This window comes from Oncorhynchus gorbuscha, linkage group LG01 (genome assembly GCF_021184085.1).
Source record: "Oncorhynchus gorbuscha isolate QuinsamMale2020 ecotype Even-year linkage group LG01, OgorEven_v1.0, whole genome shotgun sequence".
Lineage (NCBI taxonomy): Eukaryota > Metazoa > Chordata > Actinopteri > Salmoniformes > Salmonidae > Oncorhynchus > Oncorhynchus gorbuscha.
Genome location: NC_060173.1, coordinates 51,984,509 through 52,005,200, shown reverse-complemented (window position 1 = coordinate 52,005,200; position 20,692 = coordinate 51,984,509). Strand labels below are relative to the sequence as shown.

The following is a 20,692-nucleotide window of genomic DNA, read 5'->3' as shown; positions in this document are numbered from 1 at the left end:
TCCTCCTCGTCTAGCGCTCCGAATGATCAAAATCAGAATGATAAACGATCAGAATAATTTCAAAGTTTATTCATTAATAAATAATGAAATTCAGATTTGGATATATCTATATTTGTTGTTGTTGCGTGGGGACCCAACATAAGTCTATTAAAAGCATAAACACAAACATTTGATTCACATCTGTTGATTAAAAACCCAATGAACAGTTACATACATACAGTATCTGACATACTCATACTAGTCTGCGCAGAAGTTACATGAGTGATCCATCAGACAACATGGTTAAAACTTGAGCTCACTTTGCTATGGCTCTCGCATCAAGAACAGCAAAAGGGTGTCTGCTCTGCAAGTTGTCCCATACTCAAGACCTCATGAGTTCTCCATGACAATAGGTTCGATAAATGCAATTGTAGGCTCCTGACCTAAATGTAAATAAGAACTTGTTATTAACTAACTTGCCTAGTTAAATAAAGGTTCCATTTCTTGTTATAGTCTGAGGAGCCTGAAGCGCCATCCAGCCATGTGAACACATCATTGCCTGGAGTAACTTTGAATAGAATTGGCACACGTCAATTTATACCACATCCATTTCATAACAAATGTGATACGCACATGTCCATCCAACTTTTCTTATTCACATTTGTCCCTTTGTGGTTTTTAAACATGTGCAATATGTACAAGGATTGCTCTAGAGTTAGATACTGTACAAAAATGTAATCAGTCAACGGAAAGGGTCACTGTCTTTGGGCAGCAACGGCAGCAGCCTCTTCTCTGGCTTTAAATCCCAGCAGTTCAGTCCTCAATTCACCAGGTTTGGGAGGGATTTCTGGAATAGTCTGGCAAAGGGAAATAAAAAAGGTGCATGCATTACATTGGAGTATCAGCAACATTACAAGCAATGCATTTATGATCTTATGAGCAAGTACACAAAAAACACAAGACCATGTGGACCCTTCAGTTTACGATACACGTGGTCATATAATGAAAAAGCAAAATGGGGGAAGGATGAGTTTGTTTCCATGCTTACCAGATCGGGTCTGTAGTACTGATGGACAACCTCTGCTCCAACAAACATAGATAGTACACTGGCACCAAACATCCTCAGGTACCGAGGCCATGACACACCAGCAGGCATCTTCACATCCGCCAAGAGGACCGATCAGTTACCTATACAGGGGAGAGACAGACAGTGGTATAGTGGTAGTCATTAGCAGAACGATTTGGATTGGTTCCAGGTGGGTGGGCTATTGTGCTAACCCTAACCCAGTACCCCAACATCATCATTGTATTGAATAATCAACACAACATGCTAAGGCGTTGTAGTAGGGTACATTCATGACTTTCAATAATCACAGCCACAGGAAACACAGTTTACATGTTAAACACAGATTTTCTGACATTACATGGCACGTCAACGGGGATCCATTGCCATACTGCTACAGTAGTTCCAAGTCTCCAAAATCTCTTATATCTCAATCCTTAGCTAGCTATGTCACTTAGCATATGTAACGTTACCTAGCTAGCCAAGTAGCTAGCCAGCTAGCAGTAGATATTTTGTCTCTCATACCAACCAAAATAAACACTCGCACTCAGCTATTGACATTACCTTGCTCTATTCTGAAACAGACAAAAGGCGAGTTTGAAAAACGGTCGTTTTCCAACAGAAATCTATTTATCATTGAAGCACATCGGCAGGTCACTTAACGTAACAGCTCTGCTAACACAGCCTTCTTCTTTTTTAGAATGTTATGTTACCGCTGTGGGTAATATTGGCGCGCTACTGCCACCTATCTCGTTCCGTTTTCGAGAGATGGAATCTTTAGTTGTGAAATTCTGAAACTACTTTTTCCATTCTGGTAAAAAGCGTAATGTGCCTACAGTGTGTAGATAAGCTACATTTAAATATAATGGGTTAATGGCACAAAAAGCCAAGTTGATGTGAGCCCAAATCCATACTCCAACCCAGTAGGTGGCGACAATGCAAATACTTTTGCTAAGAACAAGCCAACAAACTGAAGACAGATCCCCCCCAATGTTCCTAAATGGTCTTTGTTTTGGGTGCATTGATCGCCCTCATTCGGTGCATTTGCTGAAAAGGGAATTGTAAACATATGTATAACAGGTATGTCTATACACACCATATTTTATTAGTTACGCTAGCACGTTTATATACCCTCCTCACAATTTTCCAGAAAGCTTTTTTTTAGTATAGTAGACTGTGTAGCTAGAATGAATGTTGGTTGTCCGTAGCCCTTCCTACCACCAGACGTCTTTGTGGTGCTATGATAACAATCCGTTTGCCAAATCTAAAGACCTACAGCTTGTCAATACTCCTACTGTGGTAACTTAGAGCGTAAAGGCATATCATTGTAGCTAACAGCAACATGAATGTTAATTTATTTAAGTAAATCCTCGTAAAGATGGAAGAAAAGCAGTATACGTCACTGACGGTTCCTACGGATTACCTCCAACAGTGGTGAGTTGTCCTCCGAATGTATTGGTGTTGGAGGGTTTGCTTAAAATACAATTGTTGTGGAGTGTCAGTGCAGTCTATATCATGATGAAATAAATAGCATTTTGTAACAACTGACAACAGTTACTATTGTCGAGGCCTACACTAGGCAATGTTTAATTGTCATCACAAACACATTCAGAAAAAAAAGCATGCTTCTTATTGCAACACTACTTTTAAAATTAAGAAGCAATAATGGTCCTGTATAGACGGACAGACAGGCAGGAATTCAGAAAAACAGACCGACAAAAACAAAGACATCTCTCTACATGTTACATGATCAAATGTAAGATTTGCAATGAAAAGAAAAAACGGTAATTGAAAGTGTATATGCAAAGTTACTCTGTTGATGCAGAGTATGAGGCAACGTGTCATTGATAGGCCATTTACTAAAGTAGTCCTAGACCTTAAAAAATATGCTTTATTAAAACATGGTCATTAATAGCACACATCCATATCAAATGATTTGCCCATAAGTAGGGCCATACGTAATTTTTTTCTGACCAGAAAACGACATGTCAAACCAATGTGTGTGTGAAAAATGTATTCTTTGAAGGCTGCTAATCATTGATGTAAACTCATTCTCAGATCCTAGGAGCATGAACAATTCCTCTATGGGCCCTCCCATCGTTGGTGCGCCATTTGTTTGTCATCAGTTTCGTCTCGTGTCGGGACAAATCCCATGAAGACAAAAGAAGATAGTGTCACCCCAGTCTGCCTCTTGTCCTGTTGTCTTCTCGACCTGTAGGTACCAGTCCACCCAGCAGCACCCCCAAGCTCAACATGTGATGCAGTACCATAACACAGGTCATATGGGCCATTACATGGAGGGATCCAGAGAGGACCGGGTCATGACAGAGCTGTCGGTCCATCAGGAGCTCCCAGTCCACCAAGAGCTGGACTTCCATCATGACTTCCTCGGCCATCAAGAGCCAATTGTCCAACATCATCAGCCTGTGGATACATCACAAGGTATGTGATTACTGCCCCTCCCCCTACTTAGCCATGCAATCTACCATGTTTGCTTGGTAAATATTTGTACAGCTCGATTTGCCACTCTTTGCTCTCTTTCCTCCACATACCGTAAACACATTTCCACCAGTCCCCATCTCCCTGGTATTAACATGAATTCACCCATCCTCTTGCAGTGCTGTTCCTGTAATCAATTGGTCAATCAATTCAATTATGTTTGTCTCGCACCATTCGCAGAATTAGTGGGCATGTTTGAGACTACATTGCAGTTGGACTGCACAGGATCACTGATCTAGAAATCACCTTGCTTCCCAGATAGGCACTCATTATGTGATCAAGATAAGCGATTCTGCAAATGGCCTGAAACAGATTCACCTCAAACGTGTTCATTTTCTTTCTTTTAGCTCCAATGCCAGGAAAGAGAAAGAGAGGTAGGCCTCCCAAACAGAAGCCGGGGGAGGGCCAACCGCAGGAGGAACACGATCAGGCAGAAGCTCTGAAGAAAGCCAAAAGGACCCTTAACCGCTTCAATGGCATGTCAGTGGATGAGGTCATGGCCAAAACCCTGCCAGACATTATTGACCACAACCTCGACATTTTGATAGTGAGTTTTAACGTCATTCAACGAGTGACATTTTCGGAGTGGGAATGTCGAGTAGGACTTTTGATGTGAAGTTTGGTTACATTTTGCTTTGTGTACCATTTTCCCCTAATGATAGCCCGTGGATCAAACGCAAATGTTAATTAGATTAAAGCTATGAATTGTGTGAATCTCAAAAATTACTTTTTTTTTTCTTTAAAAAAAATCTCTAGCATGTTGCAATAATAAGGTATTGTATTATCCCTTTCTCAGATTGGTATCAATCCAGGACTATTGTCAGCCTACAAGGGACGACATTACCCAAACCCAGGAAATCATTTTTGTACGTTTCACTCAGTATTCTTTTTTTCACTTCTATTTCCATATATCCAGAATACTGTAATATGACACTGACTGCTTGATCAGGGTCATGTTTATTGGGGCACACCGTAGCAAAACGGTGTGCAATGGAAAACAAAAGCTAGCTGTTCTTGTTGGACAAGTTCAGATAGTACCTCCCTGCTTAACTCATTTGAGACAGCTTTCTTCCTTTTTGTACCTAAGTGAGCACGGCCCACATTATTAGTAACATTACGATGAAAGTGATTGAGCTTGTTCTTGTTTCGGAACTTAGGGAAATGCCTGTTCCTCTCTGGTCTTACTGATGAGCAACTCAACCACATGCACGATCAAAACTTACCGGAGAAGTATGGCATTGGCTTTACCAACATGGTGGAGAGGACAACGCCAGGAAGCAAAGACCTCTCAAGGTGTCAAACCCCCTTTTTTCAAATGTATAGTTATTGTCAAATGTATGTTATTTAACATGCCATCACAGTAATATGTATAGTAATAAAACTACCTTGCATGATGTGTTTTCTCTTCAGTTTAGAATTGCCATCATGGTAAATTGGCTAACTGTTGCTATTTCTACAGCAAAGAGTTTCGTGAAGGAGGCCATCAATTGGTAGAGAAGCTGAAGAAATACAAACCGCTAATTGCAGCTTTCAATGGAAAATGTGAGAACATTTGAGGATATCAGTAATTAGAATTGTATTTTTTTAATGCTGCCTTTTACACTTAACTTACTATTAAAAACGATATTCATTGCATTGCTCTTCTTTGGCAGGTATTTACGAAATTTTCAGCAAAGAGATCTTTGGAGTGAAGGCAAAGAAACTCGAGTTTGGCTTACAGCCGTACACAATCCCAGAAACCGAAACGGTAAGTAGTTTTACCAAAATAGAAAGAAGTCGCAAATGTTTGTATTTTGATGTTTGTAGCCATTCTCTCATTGGCTGTTCCTCTAATTGGCTCGTCTTACTGTTGTTTTGGGGTCTGTTCAAGAGGGTGCGGCGTTTTAGAATATTCAGATAGAAATATATTGTGTGTCGATCAAGTTTAGTGTTTGTGAGTCATGTCGGCTCTACACATTACATTCCTACCTGCAATGTTGCGAACGTTTTCACTCATTAAATACACCCCAGGTGTGCTATTTGATGCCATCGTCAAGCCCCCGCTGTGCCCAGTTCCCCCGCGCTCAGGACAAGGTTCACTTCTACATCAAGCTGAAGGAGCTACGGGACAAGATCAAGGGTGTGGCCTCAGTCGCCCGTGAGGTGCAAGAGACAGAGTACCACTTCGACTTGGGACTTGCCAAAGGTAACTGAATTAGTCTCCCTTTGCCACACTTAAAAGTCTCGTTCATTTGGCTATTTCAGAACGAACGTGTGAAAGCTGGATACTGAATCTCTTATACACTGCATCAGAAAGTATACAAACCCCTTGATTTATTCCACATTTTTGTTGTTACAGGCAGAAATCACAATGGATTACATGTATACAGTACCAGTCAAAAGTTTGGACACACCTACTCATTCCAGGGTTTTTCTTCATTTTTACTATTTTCTACGATGTACAATAATAGTGAAGACATGAAAACTATGAAATAACACATATGGATGTATGAATGTAGTAACCAAAAAAGTGTTAAGACAAATCCAAATATAGCCACCCTTTGCCTTGATGACAGCTTTGCACACTCTTGGCATTCTCAAAACCAGCTTCACCTGGAATGCTTTTCCAACAGTCTTGAAGGAGTTCCCACATATGCTGAGCACTTGTTGGCTGCTTTTCCTTCACTTTGAAGTCCAACTCATCCCAAACCATCTCAATTGGGTTGAGGTCGGGTAATTGTGGAGCCCAGGTCATTTGATGCAGCACTCCATCACTCTCCTTGGTCAAATAGCCCTTACACAGTCTGGAGGCGAGTTGCGTCATTGTCCTGTTGAAAAGCAAATGATTGTCCCACTAAGTGCAAACCAGATGGAATGGCGTATCGCTACAGAATGCTTGTGGTAGCCATGTTGGTTAAGTGTACCTTGAATGCTAAATGAATCACCAACAGTGTCACCAGCAAAACACCATCACACCTCCCCCTCCATGCTTAACGGTGGGAACCACATATGCGGACATCATCCGTTAACCTACTCTGCATCTCAAAGACAGCGGTTGGAACCCAAAATCTCAAATTTGGACTCATCAGACCAAAGGACAGATTTCCACCGGTCTAATGTCCATTGATCGTGTTTTTTGGCCCAAGCAAGTCTCTTCTTCTTATTGGTGTCCTTTAGTAGTGGTTTCTTTGAAGCAATTTGACCATGAAGGCCTGATTTACGCAGTCTCCTCTGAACAATTGATGTTGAGATGGTGTCTGTTCTTTGAACTCAGAAGCATTTATTTGGGCTACAATCTGAAGTGTAGTTAACTCTAATAAACGTATCCTCTACAGCAGAGGTAACTCTGGGTCACTTGAAGAAACTTTCAAAGTTCTTGACATTTTCTGGATTGACTGACCTTCATGTCTTAAAGTAATGATGGACTGTCGTTTTTCTTTGCTTATTTAAGCTGTTCTTGCCATAATATGGACTTGGTCTTTTACCAAATAGGTAAAATCTTCTGTATACCACCCCTACCTTGTCACAACACCACTGATTGGCTCAAATGCATGAAGAAGGAAATAAAGGCACACCTGTTAATTGAAATGCATTCCAGGTGACTACCTCATGAAGCTGGTTGAGAGAATGCCTAGTGTGCAAAGCTGTCATCAAGGCAGAGGGTGGCTACATTGAAGAATCTCAAATATAAAATATGTTGATTTGTTTAACACTTTTGTTGGTTACTACATGATTCCGTATGTGTTATTTCATAGTTTCGATGTCTTCACTTATTGTTCTACAATGTAAAAATAAAGTAAAATCCTGGAATGAGTACAACATTTTAATTGGTGCTGTGTGTGTATATATACATTATCTTCACACAATAGCCCCTACTGACAAAGTGAAAACATGTTTAGGCATTTATATTGAAAATTAAATGCAGAATTTTCTTTCTGTAAATATTTACACCCCTGAGTCAATACATGTTAGAATTAACTTTGGCAGTCTTCCTGAGTAAGTCTCTTAAGAGCTTTGCACATCTGGATTGTACAATTATTTGCACATTCTTTTAAACATTTCTCAAGCTCTGTCAAGTTGGTTGTTGACCATTGCTAGACAGCCATTTTCAAGTCTTACCATAGATTTTCAAGCAGATTTAAGTCAAAACTGCAACTATGCCACTCAGGAACATTCAATGCGGTCTTGGTAAGCAACTCCAGTGAATATTTGATCTTGTGTTTTATGTTATTGTCCTGCTGAAACGTGAATATGTTTCCCGGTGTCTGTTGGAAATCCAACTTAACCAGCTTTTCCTCTAGGATTTTGTCTGTGCTTTGCTCCATTCTGTCTCTTTTTTTTAATCCTGAAAAACTCCCCAGTCCTTAACGATTACAAGCATACCCATAGCATGATGCACCCGTCACCATGCTTGAAAATATGAAGAGTGGTACTCCGTGATGTGTTGTGTTGTATATGCCCCAACAGTTTAGCAATGTCTAACAATTCACAACAATACACACATCTAAAGTAAAAGAATGGAGTTAATAAATACATCAATATTAGGACGAGCAATGTCAGTGGCATTAACTAAAATACAGTAGATTAGAATACAGCATGTACATATGAAATGAGTAAAGCGTTATGTAAACATTTGACCAGTGATTCTATGTATATACCCTAGCAGACTAAGGTGCAGGGTTGAGTAGCCGGGTGGTAGACTGCTATTTAACAGTCTGATGGCTTTGAGATAGAAGCTGTTTTTCAGACTCTCGGTCCCAGCTTTGATGTACCTGTACTGACCTCGCCTTCTGTATGGTAGTGGGGTGAACAGGCTGTGGATCGTGTGGTTGATGTCCTTGATCTTTTTTGGCCTTCCTGTGCTGTAGTTGTCTTGGAGGGCAGGCAGTGTGCCCTCGGTGATGCGTTTGGCAGACTGCGCCACCCTCTGGAGAGCCCTGCGGTTGAGGTCGGCGCAGTTGCCGTATCAGGCGGTGATATAGCCCAACAGGCTCTCAATTGTTCATCTGTAAAAGTTTGTGAGGGTCTTAGTGGCCAAGCCAAATTTCATTAGCCTCCTGAGGTTGAAGAGACGCTGTTGCGCCTTCTTTACCACACTGTGTGGGTGGACCATTTCAGATTGTCAATGATGTGTACGCAAAGGAACTTGAAGCTTTTCACCTTCTCCACTGAGGTCCCGTCGATGTGGATAGGGGGGTGCTCCCTCTGCTGTTTCCTGAAGTCCATGATCATCTCCTTTCTTTGTGTTGAGAGAGAGGTTATTTTCCTGGCACCACTCCGCCAGGGCCCTCACCTCCTCCCTGTAGGCTTTCTCGTCATTGGTGGTAATCAAGCCTACCACTGCAGTGTCGTCTGCAAACTTGATGATTGAGTTTGAGGCATGCGTGGCCACGCAGTCATGGGTGAACAGGGAGTACAGGAGGGGGCTGCGCATTCACCCTTGTGGGGCCCGTGTGTTGAGGATCAGCAAAGTGAAGGTGTTGTTTCCTAGCTTCATCACCTGGGGGCGGCCCGTCAGGAAGTCCAGGACCCAGTTGCACAGGGCGGGGTTCAGACCCAGGGCCCTGAGCTTAATGAGCTTGGAGGGTAGTATGGTGCTGAATGATGAGCAATAGTCAATGAACAGTATTCTTACATAGGTATTACTCTTATCCACATGGGATAGGGAGGTATGCAGTGCAATGGCAATTGCATAGTATGTGGATCTATTGGGTAGTGTAAGGTAGAGGTGACATGATCTTTAACTAGCCTTTCAAATTACTTCGTGATGACAGAAGTGAGTGCTACGGGGCGATATTCATTTAGTTCAGTTACCTTTGTTTTCTTGGGTACTGGAACAATGGTGGCCATATTGAAGCATGTGGGGACAGCAGACTGGGATAGGGTGAGATTGAATATGTCCGTAAACACTCCAGCCAGCTGGTCTGCGCTGTCTCTGAGGACGCTGCTTGGGATGCCGTCTGGGCTGGCAGCCTTGCGAGGGTTAACATGTTTAAATGTCTTACTCACATTGGGCTCTGAGAACGAGAGCCCGCAGTCCTTGGGAGCGGTCCGCGTCGGGGACACTGTGTTATGGTCAAAGCGGGTCGAAGGAGGTGTTTAGCTTGTCCGGGAGCAAGACGTCAGTGTCTGTGACGTGGCTAATGTTCCCTCTGTAGTCCGTGTTTGGCTGTAGACCCTGCCACATACGTTTCATGTCAGAGCTGTTGAATTGCGACTCCACTGTACTGACGTTTTGCCTTTTCAATTGTTTTACGGAGGGAATAACTACACTTTTTATTCAGCTTTATTGACTTGCCTAGTTAAATAAAGATCAAATAAATTCCCAGTCTCCTTGCCATGGTTAAATGCAGTGGTTTGCACTTTCAGTTTTGCGTGAATGCTGCCAACTATCCACGGTTTCTGGTTTGGGTAGGTTTTAATAGTCACAGTGAGAACAACATCTGCTATTCACGTGTCAGTGTATGCATCGATGTTATTCTCTGAACATATCCCAGTCCACGTTATCAAAACAATCTTGAAGCATGGATTCCGATTGGTCAGACCAGCGTTGAATATACCTTAGCATGGACACTTCCTGTTTGAGTTTCTGCATATAGGAAGGGAGGAGCAAAATGGACTCAACTCCGGAGAGTTAGTTATTACTGTCTGCACAATGTACTGAGAATCCAGCTGCCTGTATGGATGGGTACAGTATATCTGGAGAGAGCCATGATTCTGTGAAACAGAGTATGTTACAGTCCCTGATGTCTCTCTGGAAGGAGATTCTCGCCCTGAGCTCGTCTACTTTATTGTCCAGAGACTGAAGATTAGCGAGTAATATACTTGGAAGCGGTGGATGGTGTGCATGTCTCCAGAGTCTGATTAGAAGTCCACTCCGAATACCTCTTCTCCGCCGGCGATGTCTTGGAGCAGCCTCTGGGATAAGTTAAATTGCCCTGGGGGGTTACGAACTAAGGATCCAATTCAGGAAAGTCATTCCTTGTAATGCTGGGGAGTTACCGCTGCTCTGATATCCAAAAGTTATTTCCGGCTGTATGTAACAATACAAAGTTCTTGGGCAAATAATGTAAGAAATAACCCAACCTGGCCAAACACTCCCCTAACCCGGACAACGCTGGGCCTGTTGTGTGCTGCCCTCTGGGACTCCCGATCACGGCTGGTTGTGACACAGCCTAGGAACAAACCAGGGTCTGTAGTGACGCCTCTTAGACCGCTGCGCCACTCGGGAGGCCCCTTTTCACTCTGTAATTTAGGTTAGTATTGTGGAGAAACTACAATGTTGTTGATCCATCTTCAGTTTTTTCCTATCACAGCCATTAAATTCTGTAACTGTTTTAAAGTCACCATTGGCCTTGTGGTAAATTTCCCTAATCGGTTTCCTTCCTTTCCGGCAACTGACTTAAGAAGGACGCCTGTATCATTGTAGTGACTGGGTGTGTATATATACACCATCCAAAGTGTAATTAATATCTTCACCATGCTCAAAGTGATATTCAATTTCTGCTTTTTTTCCCCCTTTACCATCTACCAATAGGTGCCCTTCTTTGCGAGGTATTGGAAAACCTCCCTGGTCTGTGTTTTGAAATTCGCTGCTTGACTGAGACCTTACATGTGAGGGGTACAGAGATGAGGTAGTCAATTAAAAGTCATGTTAAACACTATTATTGCACACTGTGAGTCCATGCAACCTATGTGACTTGTTATGCCAATTTTTACTCCTGAATGTATTTAGGCTTGCCATAAAAGGGGTTGAATACTTATGGACTCAAGACATAATCTATTAATTAAAAAAATTAAAAAATAAATGTTAAAAATTCAAAAAACATAATTCCACTGACATTATGGGGCATTGTGTGTAGGCCAGTGACACAATCTCAATTCAATCCATGTTAAATTCAGGCTGTAACACAACAAAATGTGGGGGAAGTCAAGGGGTGTGAATACTTTCTGAAGGCACTATATACACTGAATATAATGTCATTGATAAGTAGGGGGTCCAATCAAAAACACATATTTTGAACAATGGGTGACATATGTTCATTGTGTAGATAACCCTCCAAGAAAAACAATGGTCCAAACATCAGGTCTCTATCATAAACTGTGTAAAAGTTGTTGGAGTGTTTACCCTTGTAATATGGTCAGAATTAGGGTGACAAAATCCATGGCAGTGGAAAAAGTGGTCGCGTCAGCTACGCTGAATTCTATGCTAGAATTAAGGCAACTGGCTATGAGACAGGCTCACTTTCCCATTGAACTCATGTTTCTTCTTGAATCCGCAGGACATAAAACAATATAGAGATAGGATTTTGAGTCATAACATGGTGTATTTTAGTATACTTTATATAGTTCTTTTTCAAGGAGTTCTCACAGAAACAAGCGTATCTTTGCGAAATGTCAACGGAGCTTCGAGCGAATACCAAGCTGATTTTCAAAAGCCTTTTACATTAATTCAGCTCATGTCATGCTAATTTTACTTTCTGCGACCCACGGAAACTACTTAAGACAACGACCACAAATGTGTAAAATCCTCAAAAGTTCTGAAAAACCTGCATGGCTGTCAGAGCTCTGTGTTTATTATCGGATCTATTATCTTTCAAAGTCCAACTTTTTAGATAATGTTTATTATATGCTAGAGAAAGATCCCACTGAACGATTCAGAACATGAATAATCATTTGTCTTGCTAAAATGTATTTTTGATAACATAAGTGAAATTTCATCACCAAAGCGCCTTTTCACCCACTCTGGGCACAGTGGGTGGACACCCTTGCATAATGAATATGACTGATATGAAGATAATCATACCCTTCATGTTACGCAAATTATATTCAGTCGTTTGGTGTGCACGCAAAGGAGAAATGAATGTCATCCGTTTGTCAAGGCAGTTCAGAGTGTTGAAGATGAGTAACCTTGTATTTCCTGTATCACTGCGCTACAGAGGATGCTAAGAGGATGGCCATCAAGGAAGAGCAGGTGGATCCGGAGTACGAGAACTGCGGTGGGGCGTCCCAGGATGCAAAGCAAAGCACCAGCTACTGCAACATTTCCTCCACCAAAGAGACCGGTGAGAGTAGGTTTCTGAAGACCAGAGTGCTTGTGTAAACTTTCGTTAGTTAACCTGTGCTGATCGAAAAGTAGACCCGAAAGATGAGACAAGTTAGCATCACTAGTCGTACAGGTTTTAAGTTTGTTAATCTAAAATGACATTTGTAATGAATATATTCTCTTTTTTTTTGCTTCTTTCAGGAATGCCCAGTAAGGACCAAGCTACGGCAATGAGCCACATGCCATACGACCAGTGGATGACACAGTCGTTTGCGGACCAGATACCGGACATTAGCTGTAACAGTAGCAATGTAGCTCAACCTCAGTTGGGAGCAGAAACCTTTTGAAGAAGGTCCCACAAGAAGAGTCATTGGGTCACACCGTTTGAGGCATCATAATGCATGCGTCACACTAGAAGGAAGACTGAGGGGAAATGGCCCATCTTGACTGGACTCCCATTTTCAAATCCTCTTTAAAACACAGGCCATTTTTTTTTCTTAATTTTGTAACTATTTATTGCATTTCATACAGCATGTGTCCAGTGTCTTATTTTTATATTTTTAAAGAATGGGAATTTTGTCGTATATCTCACTTGTGGAAGTGTAATTGTGCTCTGGAATTTTCAAGTTTGTTATTACCGAGATATTAAATCAGTTGTAAAACTGACAGTTATGTTTGTGTGATCGCAGAACTTATTGATGTACATTGTTCATGACTCATTAGGGCACACCGTATCAAAACCTATGGCAACGGGACACGAAAACAAGCGTTCCTTTTGTTGAGATATTCGGATAGTTACCTCCCCGTTTGCTTCCGTTTTCTGTTCAGTGACTTCAACTGCTGAAAGGTTTGAAGAAAACAGAACAACGTGGATGAACTAAAATGTTAAGTTTAAAAAATATATTTTTACATTTTTTAACCGTACCTTGTGCCCTAATGACCATGATCCTAATTTCCATCTTCTGGATTCACGGCCACCTTGTCAGCAGTTCCAGCAGGCCTCTCAAGGCCTTTTTGCACACAGACAGTTTCAGTTGCTCAAGATCAGGTGAAGGCAGCCTCAGTTTCCTCCTTGTGACGGATGTTTATGGCGTTTGTATCACTCATTTTAATACTGACCCATATATTTCACTTCAGCAGAGCTGCAAAGTAATTGCCAAATAAATGAGACCGGCGACTTACAATTTCACATGCGAAAGTGTTAATGCACCCAGAATTGAATCATGCCTTTCATTAAACAGAAATTAGCATGTCTTACCGTAACCAAAATGGTTAGGTGGAGGTGTTTATAATTTACATGGATTGTAGCTTTATTTTTTTATGTGACTAGGCAAGTCAGTTAAGAACAAATTCTTATTTACAATGATGGCCTACTGGGGAACAGTGGGTTAACTGCCTTGTTCAGAGTACAGAACGACAGATTTTGACCTTGTCAGCTCAGGGATTCGATCCAGCAACCTTTCGGTTTACTGGCCCAACGCTCTAACCGCAAGGCTACCTGCAGCTGAGTCAAGCTTTCCTGACACACCTGTGAAAAACATTCTGGCTACATCATGTCAATCAGTCTATAAAGTGTATGGCGAGTGGACGAATTCTAATCATGGATTATGAGTGTGTTTCATCTTTGAAATCTTGCTCCCTGTAACTCAGTCTTGTTTTGAGGCTACACTTTGTTGTGTAATTGAGTATTTATATTGACCCATTAAGAAAATATAGATTATCCCATTCATACCTAAAAGCCTGGCCTGAATGAATGCTGGACTTACCTGGTGTTGATGGTGATGTTGGGTTTAAAATCTTCAATATCAAACACAAATGGTAGACATGGGTAAGTTCAGTTGTTCTAATACGCTATTGTAATACTGTTGTAATTGCATAGTTTTTATTTCACAGCCACAAGTGGAATAGGGATTGTCCATATTCCTATAGAGGACCACAGTGTGAGTCATAATACCCATAAAACCTAGCGGTCAAACAAGGAAAGGGTTCTAATCGTTTTTCCACTATTCATTTTTCCCATAGGGTTTTTTTGAAACACTTAAAATAAGGGATGTGTTTTGTGTAAGGCTTACCCTGGCGTGACATTTTGATAAGTGGAAATCTCTCTTGGACCACCAGGTGACATCAATAGACGCCTGTATTTACCCCCCAAAAATGAAACGCTAATTAGCTGTTAATGTGGCTATCATAAAGAACTACAAATGCCATGATCGAGATGAGACTGCCGAATTGAGGCAAAGGTAAGAATTTCTGGATTACGATGTAATGTTAGCTAAATTGAGTAATTCATAAATTGGCTAAATTTCTTGGAATGGACAATTCTGTGAAATGTCTTGTGCAAGTTTTAAATTACTACAATACCTGTTAGCAAAAGTGTCAGCTGGAGATGACATGCAGGAGCTTGCAGGGATTTGTATTCTTGCATGATGTCTACTTTGATGCTAATTAGCATTTTTTAATCAAAGTAAATAGAGATGAACATATTGATAAAAATCACCTTGTCCGAGAGAAATTTACATTGGTTTTCAAAACGTCACACCAGAGTAAGGCTACACGAAACACAGCCCTTATTTGAAGTGATACTAAAATTCCCTATGGGAAAAATGAATGGTGGAAAAAACGATTGGAACCATTTCCCTGTTTGACCACTAGGTTTTATGGGTATTATGACACCATTGTGGGGCTCTATTGTGTAACAAATCTTTCAACACAATGCAAAACATGGCTAAAGTAGTAAAGAAACATGTTAATGCAATGTTGTTACTACACACACACAAATGTGGTGGGGTTCTTTGAGGGTGATGTGTAACCATTTTTCAGGTAGGGTGCTTAAGTGGTTTATGGTTATGTTGTCAAAGGTTGACCACCTCTTTTATCAATGCCAGTTCTGCAATCTTTGTAAGAGCACGTTACAATTATGGGTCTACAGTGCATTTTACAGTAAATTAATGGAAGTTAGTAGTCTGTAAGTTGCTGTGAATTTTGGTTTACCTAACTGGCAACTAGCTATCAGTAGGGCTGGGTGACATGGCTAATAAATGATCACGATATATATATTTTTTTCATTCGATGACAATAATTATCACAATATTAATCAAATAAATAATGTTTAAAAAGGTGCATATCTGCTTCAGACTCTCTATTGGGGGTTAGTAATTACCTCAACAATTATTGATTTATCGCCCAGCCTTAGCTATCAGTGTCAAAAAGCTATCCAAATTCATAGTAACTTAATAACCAGTAACTGCTAGTAACTTATCTGCAACTAGCTGCCATTAATTTACTGTACTTTCACTGAACTTGACTGATTACAAGATAGCTTAACATTAGCTGACAACTACTAATCATTCTTTGTGGTGAGTACAATTGAGACTCAGCCTCCCTCACCAGACCTCAACATTTTGGTTGAGAGCCAACTGACCTTCCCGTCACACCAACAAGTCAGTGAGCATGACAGGGATCAGCCACAGTAAGTTACTGTGAATTTTACAATAACTACTTGCAGCAAGCTGACAGAACTTCCATTAAGTTACTAGAAAATGCACAGTAACCTCTTAACAGTGCAGCTCTTGATTGTCACAGGCTCTTACAAAGCATGTAGAACTGGGAGTGGACAAAGGAGGTGCTCAACCTTCATTAACATAACACTAAAACCACTTAAACTGGTACACACTACCACTAACGGTTGCCACAAATACACTATATATACACAAGTGTTTGGACACCCCTTCAAATGAGTGGATTCGGATAATTCAGCCACACCTGTTGCTGACAGGTGTATAACATCGAGTACACAGCCATGCAATCTCCATAGACAAACATTGGCAGTAAAATGGCCTTACTGAAGAGCTCAGTGACTTTCAAAGTCGTACAGTCATAGGATGCCACCTTTCCAACAAGTCAGTTCGTCATATTTCTGCCCTGCTAGAGCTGCCCCGTCAACTGTAAGTGCTGTTATTGTGACATGGAAAAGTCTAGGAGCAACAACGGCTCAGCCGCGAAGTGGTAGGCCACACAAGCTCACAGAATGGGACCGCCAAGTGCTGAAACACGCAGCGCGTAAAAATCGTCTGTCCTCATTTGCAACACTCACAACCGAATTCCAAACTGCTTCAGGAAGCAACGTCAGCACAAGAACTGTTCGTCGGGAGCATCATGAAATGGGTTTCCATGGCCGAGCAGCCGCACACAAGCCTAAGATCACCGTGTGCAATGCCAAGCATCGGCTGGAGGGGTGTAATGCTGACCGCCATTGAACTCTGGAGCAGTGGAAACACGTTCTCTGGAGTAATGAATCACGCTTCACCGTCTGGCAGTCCAACGGACAAATCTGGGTTTGGCGGATGCCAGGAGAACGCTACCTGCAGCAAAGCATAGTGCCAACTGTACATTTTGGTGGAGGAATAATGGTCTGGGGCTGTTTTTCATAGTTCGGGCTTGGCCCTTTTAGTTCCAGTGAAGGGAAATCTTGACTGGCCCGCACAGAGCCCGACCTCAACCCTATCGAACACCTTTGGGATGAATTGGAACACCGACTGCAAGCCAGGCCTAATCGCCCAACATCAGAGCACGACCTCACTAATGCTCATGGCTGAATAGAAGCAAGTCCCCACAGCAATGTTCCAACATCTGGTGGAAAGCCTTCCCAGAAGAGTGGAAGCTGTTATAGCAGCAAAGGGGGGACCAACTCCATATTAATGCCCATGATTTTGGAATGAGATGTTCGACGAGTAGGTGACCAAAAGTATAACATATTTTAGAACATGCGCCCAAGTATGCTAATGAGCCCCTGTTTATTCTCGCTTCTCTTCCTCGCGAAGAGCATCTCTACTCTAGCGCTTATATTGGATCCCTGGTTTCTGGCTTAACGGCTCACAAGTGAACCATTAAAAATATCGCTGCAGGGCGTAGGTCTTAGGACTCTGTCGAGAGGTTGGGTACTAACCATTGTGTTCCTCACAATGGCCAGTGCTATCCCGTCCCAGGACGAACCTAGCCCATCACTCAAACCCCCCACGTTCTAGTGCTTGCAGTTCCATGATTGCGGGAAAGATTCCCACCCTATATGCATCAATTCCTTGGATTAGGAACACGCCCAAGAGGTGCTCAAGGACCCGGAGTCAAGAGAGCAGGTCTGAAAAGGAGGGTTAAATGGGCTTCTATCTCGATAGCCCCTCTTGCCTCCGAGTCAACAGCGATAGCTGAGGCTCAGCTCTCCGCATCAGAGCCCAGTTGGGCCGAGATCATGTATAACCTAAACTCCCCCCTCCTCACTGTCTGACGACATAAGAACCGATTTGCCTAGTTAAATAAAGGTTAAATAAAAAGGAAGACGAGGATGACAATGGGATTAATCTTATGGATATCCTTGAGATAGCGCAGGTAATGGGGATGACCCCAGCCTGGAAATGAGCAACAAGGAGGAAGCCTCTCACGACATGTTACTATCGACACCAGCGCCTCACTCCCTGGGAAGGCGGAACACTTTACTGCCTCCGTTTTTCAGAGGACTTACAAGCCCTCAGCCCAAGCAAGAGCTTCTAATGAGACCTTTTTATTGTTAGCATGTCAGGCTTAGCAACTGTACTCAAGACACCCTAGACCCAGATGCTTGGGAGGTTATTTGGCCATTGGCCCAGTTTTATTGCAAGGAATTATAAATCGGTCAAACACAGGCTAGGGCTGGGTCATAAACTACACCCTGTCCCTTTCTTCACTGGGGAGAATCACTGAGGACAGGGAAGGAACGACCATCTACCTCTCAGCATAACATCTATGATTCATCCTCTTTGAATAAACCAATTGTCCTCCCCCTGATTTGCTTTGGGGTCTGTGTTTTTAAAGAATAACATCAACTGCTAACACTCCCGTAGTGCCATCCAAGGCTGTGGTCGTATCATGAGCCTAGCGGTGTTGGGAGAAAGGGCTAAGCTTATCAAGCCTAACAGACAAAGAACAAGTGGATCTCCTGGATGCCCCAGTGAAACCCAAGGAGTTGTTCGGGTCCAACGTCGATGCCATGCGGCAGAAGTGTGGCGTGCAAAAGCGAAGCTCGTGGCAGCCTGTTGGTTCCTGCGTCTCGCCCCAGCCCACAACCGTTTCTACAGGTTATAGAAAAGAGCAGAAGCTCTGAACTCTCCGCTCAGAACCTAGTCCTACTTATCTAAAGGTTATGGAAAAGATAATAAAACCAAAGCACTTTAGTAAATATTACTGTCCACAAAAACACTAGAGTAAATACTACAGTATACCGTAGCACAGTCCGCAAAAACACTAGAGTAAATATTACAGTATACCGTAGCACAGTCCGCAAAAACACTACAGTAAATACTACAGTATACCGTGTGTAGAGGTGGCAGGCGATCTGAAGATGAGGTGTGGTTTATTTGGGGCGTGGCTTTCAATTTGTTCTTTTTAGCCACGGCCCAGAGTGAATGTCATTCCAGGTAATCTGTTCTGTTGTATTCACCATGCAGAACTGTACTGCCAACACTGAATCTGTAATGATACTTATGTAGTATGTAGTAGTTAGAAGCCTCTACTCAACAATCATGCCATTTATCTGGGATTTACAAAGGCCATAGTTTTTGTAAAGCTCACCTGCAAAAGCCCTTGGAAAGTGGAGGCCTACCTATCTTTAAACAGCAGTACTGGGGTGTGAATGCCAAGGCGTTAACTCACTGGCGATTTGGGTTTCCCTGATGTGTTAGACGCTGATGCCATCCTGTGGCTAAGTATGGAAGTCTATACCACAATAAATACCTATCTTATAAAAATATATATATATATATTTAACCTTTATTTCACTTTACTTAAGGCCATGTTTTTCTCCAAAGCAGAGTGCCCAAACAAATTAACAGGCAACAACTTTGTTTTGAAAATATTCTTTAAGAATTCTAAACCAGATTAAGCATGTATATAAGGTGCCTGATACCTCTGTATACACCCCGATATGCTTAAATCTTTATTTGGTTCCATCTCAGGATTATAAGGTGTTTGTTGAATGGAAGAAAGGGCTGGCCTCAATTGAAGACCTATACTAGACTGTTGGGGAGTAGTGAACTACGTGAAGTTCAACCAGTAATTGAACTACATGTTGCAGCAGCTTGGTGGTAGTTGAATTCAATGCACTTTGTTGCCATGTAGCAGTGTAGTTAACTACTGGAACTAGACACAGTACTTTTTTTGCAAAAAAGAAAAGAAAATGTGTGAAGTAGGCAAGATGTTTTTTCAGCATCTGTCCTGCCTAATTCTCGCTTGAAACACTTCTTGTTTTAAATAGGCTAAATGACACATTCTGCTACCAGTCTATGCAGTCTATGACAATTGGTAGTCTATGGCATTTTAGATTTAGATATAATTTATCACAAAGTAGTTTTGTAGTTAACTACCTTTTCAAAGTAACTTTAGTTTGGTAAACTATATTATTTTAAAAGAGTAGCTTTAGTGTAGCTTAATGAGCTGACAGAGCCCACCTCCCCAGAAACATATGATCTTTGGCTTTCACCTAGAATTGTTTATTGATGACAACAACAACAAAACACTTTCCAACCCATATGATCTAGTACACAATAAAAGTATAAAAATACATATACAAATGTGATGGTATGATTTTAAAAAATGCGAATGAATAAACCTTTTAAAACTTTATAGTATGTCCATATATAATTATAATCTGTTTTAGGAACATCTACCCAAGTATTTCACCTTCTTTATTAATTAACCAAACATATACTTAACAAAAATCTAAACACAACATGCAAAGTGTTGGTCCCATGTTTCATGAGTTGAAATAAAATATCCCAGAAATGTTCCATACGCACAAAAAGCTTGTTTCTCTCAAATGTTGTGCACAAATTTATTTTCATCCCGGTTAGTGCACCTTGTGCTGTGGACAATAAAAGGCTACTCTAAAATGTGCAATTTTGTCACACAACACAATGCCACAGATTGAGGGAGCGTGCAATTGGCATGCTGACTGCAGGAATGTCCACCAGAACTGTTGCCAGTATTTTAATGTTCATTTCTCTACCATAAGCCGCCCCAAGGTAGTTTTAGATAATTTACTAATATGTCCAACCAGCCTCAAAACCACAGGCCACATGTAACCATGCCAGCCCAGGACC

General features: G+C 41.6%; 2 protein-coding genes across 4 annotated transcripts; one reads left to right on the top strand and one right to left on the bottom strand.

Moving 5' to 3' along the window:
• Window positions 1-48: 48 nt before the first annotated feature.
• lg01h12orf73 (linkage group 01 C12orf73 homolog) lies at window positions 49-1,873 on the bottom strand. Its single transcript, XM_046355804.1, has 3 exons — window positions 1,607-1,873; window positions 1,028-1,167; window positions 49-836 (listed from the first exon to the last, which is right to left on the bottom strand). Exons 2-3 carry the CDS (start codon window positions 1,133-1,135, stop codon window positions 735-737), a joined length of 210 nt encoding a protein of 69 aa, XP_046211760.1. The 5' UTR covers window positions 1,136-1,167; window positions 1,607-1,873; the 3' UTR covers window positions 49-734.
• Window positions 1,874-1,967: 94 nt separating this feature from the next.
• Window positions 1,968-13,238, top strand: LOC124039602 (G/T mismatch-specific thymine DNA glycosylase-like). Of its 3 annotated transcripts, none has more exons than XM_046355754.1 (11): window positions 1,968-2,122; window positions 2,406-2,476; window positions 3,261-3,484; window positions 3,889-4,088; window positions 4,338-4,407; window positions 4,699-4,834; window positions 5,001-5,083; window positions 5,194-5,288; window positions 5,552-5,726; window positions 12,460-12,591; window positions 12,768-13,238. In XM_046355754.1, exons 2-11 carry the CDS (start codon window positions 2,421-2,423, stop codon window positions 12,911-12,913), a joined length of 1,317 nt encoding a protein of 438 aa, XP_046211710.1. In that variant the 5' UTR covers window positions 1,968-2,122; window positions 2,406-2,420; the 3' UTR covers window positions 12,914-13,238. The 3 variants fall into 3 exon arrangements, with proteins under 3 accessions (XP_046211710.1, XP_046211719.1, XP_046211727.1); XM_046355763.1 differs by having other exon boundaries at window positions 1,969-2,122; window positions 12,460-12,585; XM_046355771.1 differs by lacking the exon at window positions 2,406-2,476 and having other exon boundaries at window positions 2,078-2,122.
• Window positions 13,239-20,692: the final 7,454 nt, after the last annotated feature.

Bases quoted from the DNA above. Each gene is read 5' to 3' on its own strand.
- lg01h12orf73 (XM_046355804.1), bottom strand. From the start codon at position 1,135: ATGCCTGCTGGTGTGTCATGGCCTCGGTACCTGAGGATGTTTGGTGCC. The intron at 837-1,027 runs GTAAGCATGGAA...TCCCTTTGCCAG, and splicing joins AGTACTACAGACCCGATCTG to ACTATTCCAGAAATCCCTCC.
- LOC124039602 (XM_046355754.1), top strand. From the start codon at position 2,421: ATGGAAGAAAAGCAGTATACGTCACTGACGGTTCCTACGGATTACCTC. The intron at 5,289-5,551 runs GTAAGTAGTTTT...AATACACCCCAG, and splicing joins CAATCCCAGAAACCGAAACG to GTGTGCTATTTGATGCCATC. The intron at 5,727-12,459 runs GTAACTGAATTA...ACTGCGCTACAG, and splicing joins CGACTTGGGACTTGCCAAAG to AGGATGCTAAGAGGATGGCC.